A 2,576-nucleotide genomic window follows, 5' to 3' on the forward strand; every position below is an offset into this window, starting at 1 on the left:
TACGGCCTTAGCGTGACAGCGGAAGGCGTCGAACCCGCGCCCCGGGCCGAAGGCGTGCGCCGCGAGCGTCTCGCGCCGGCGTCCGCACCGCCGGAGGCCGCCGCCGCCGCGCCCCGGCGACGCCCGGCCGCGCGCGATGGCCCGGTCGAAGCGCAAGCAGCCGAGCCGCGCGACGAAGAAGAAGCCGAGCGTCGTCGTCGCCGACGTCGCCGACGACGACGACGACGACGACGGCGACGACGACCTCGACGAGGAGTTCGTGCCCAAGCGGCGCCGGAAGGCCGCGGGCCTGCCCCGCCCCGCTGCGGCGACGAAGCGGAAGAAGAAGGCCGCGGCCCCCGCCAAGGCGGGCACCTACAAGGAGCGCGCGATCGCGCGCGTCCGCGAGCTCGTGCCGCCGACGCCCGTCGCGGGCCTGCCGCCGCGGTCCGAGGGGTCGCGCGAGCGCGGCGGCGCCGCGGAGCCCGCGGCGAAGAAGGCCGCCAAGGACGACGAGCGGAACCGCCTCGAGGCGGCGGGCCTCGTCGGCATCGCCACGTCGGTGCTGCCCGCGGCCTTCGGGTCCGTCGCCTACGACGTCGTCGACGTCGTCGCCGCCGCCGCGGCCGACGGCGGCGGCGGCTTTGGGTTCGCGGTGAAAAACATCGGCGAGCGCGCCGTCGTCCGGGGCTTCCGCTCGCGGGCGTCGACGAGCGGCCTGCGCTGCAACGACGTCGTCGTCGCCGTGGGCAACCTCGACGCGCGCGCGGGGGGCTTCGCCGCGGTCGTCGCGAAGCTCGTCGCGGCCAAGGAGTCGGGCTCGGTCGCGCTCCGCGTCGCGCGGCCGCGGCTCCCGCCGGCGCTGCTCTTCGAGCCCCACTACGTCGAGGCGGACCCGGAGCCGGCCGCGGCGCCCGCGCCCGCGGCGCCCGCGGCGGCGGCGGCCGAGGCGGCGGCGGCGGCGGGAAGGGCAAGGGCGGCCCGCGCAAGCGCACGCGGAGCCGCGGCGGCCGGGGCCGCGGCGGCGGCGGCAAGGGCGGCGACGCGAACGCGCCCCCGCCGGCGCCCGGCATGGACGGCAGCGGGCGGCCGCCCAAGGTCCAGGCCGTCGCCCCGCCCGGCGCCGGCCCGCTGCCCGTGCCCCACAAGGGCGCGCGGACGAGCAGCACGACGCGCGCGCACATGACGGCCGCGCGCTTCGACGGCTACCGCGGTGTTGTGTCCGACGGCACGCTCAAGGCCATCGCCGAGGTGCTGGGCTACGAGACCATGACCAAGGTCCAGGAGCAGGCGCTGCCCGTGTGCACGCGGGGCCGCGACGTCGTCGCAAAAGCGAAAACGGGCACGGGCAAGACGCTCGCGTTCATGATTCCTTGCGTGGACCGCGCGGCCGCGTCCAAAGCGAAGCGCGGCGGGTCGAAGATCTCCGCGCTCGTGCTGTCGCCGACGCGCGAGCTCGCGCAGCAGACGCTGGAGGAGGGGCGCCTCCTGTCCCACTTCCACGGCCTGACGCTCGCGTGCGTCGTCGGGGGCACGCCGATCAAGAAGGACTACCGCGCGCTGGGCTGCGCGCCCGGGTCCCGCGCGCCGGATATTCTGGTCGCGACGCCGGGCCGCCTCAACGACCACCTCGAGAACAGCGCGGGCTTCGCGCGCGACACCCTGGGCGGCCTCGAGTGCCTCGTCTTCGACGAGGCGGACCAGCTCCTCGACATGGGCTTCCGCCCGGCCATCGAGCAGATGCTCCGGGCCATCCAGGCGACGCGCCTCACGCGCCAGACGCTGCTCTTCTCGGCGACGCTGCCCGCAGACGTCAAGGGCATCGCGAAGCTCTCGATGAAGGACGGGTCCGACTACGACTTCGTCGACACCGTCGGCGACGCGGACGAGCAGACCCACAGCCACGTGCCCCAGTGCTGCGTCGTCTGCGAGGGCAAGAAGCTCCACTCCGCCGAGCTCGTCGCGCGCCTCGCGGACGCGTGCAGCGCGCCGGACCACAAGGTCATCGTCTTCTTCACGACCGCGCGCCTCACGCAGCTCTACAGCGAGCTCCTCGTGGGCCTCCAGGGCGCCCAGGCCCGGGGCCAGGCGCCGGACCTCGCCTTCCTCGCGAAGACGCGCATCCTCGAGATCCACTCGCGCAAGTCGCAGTCCCACCGCACCAAGGTCGCGGACGCGTTCCGCGACGCCACCGGCGGCTGCTGCCTCTTCACGTCCGACGTGTCCGCGCGCGGCATGGACTACCCGGACGTGACGCGCGTCGTCCAGTTCGGCGCGCCGGCGGACGCCGCCCAGTACGTGCACCGCCTCGGCCGCACCGCGCGCGCGGGCAAGGAGGGATCGGGGTGCCTGTTGCTCTCGGACTTCGAGGCCTACTTCCTCGAGGACAAGGCCATCAAGGCGCTCCCCATCGCCATGCAGCGGCCCCTCGTCGCCGGCGACGCCACGGGCGCCGTGCTCGGCCGCGTCGACGCCGCGCTCATGGGCGCCGCGCGCGCGCTGCCGCCGGAGACGTGCGGCGCCGCCTACCAGGCGTGGCTGGGCTTCTACAACTCGTCGCTCCGCCGGCTCCGCTGGGACCTGTGCCGAAATCAAAT

The 2,576-nt window shown here is 75.3% G+C and overlaps 1 protein-coding gene across 1 annotated transcript; it reads left to right on the forward strand.

The window, feature by feature from the left end:
* Nucleotides 1-1,161: 1,161 nt before the first annotated feature.
* AURANDRAFT_35093 (hypothetical protein) lies at nt 1,162-2,556 on the forward strand (the record flags this gene model as incomplete). The annotated part of the gene is made up of 1 exon (XM_009044456.1): nt 1,162-2,556. A coding segment is annotated over one exon (1,395 nt), but the record flags the coding sequence as incomplete, so codon positions are not given.
* Between the last annotated feature and the right edge of the window lie 20 nt (nt 2,557-2,576).

Source organism: Aureococcus anophagefferens, assembly GCF_000186865.1.
Source record: "Aureococcus anophagefferens unplaced genomic scaffold AURANscaffold_332, whole genome shotgun sequence".
Taxonomy (NCBI): Eukaryota; class Pelagophyceae; order Pelagomonadales; family Pelagomonadaceae; genus Aureococcus; species Aureococcus anophagefferens.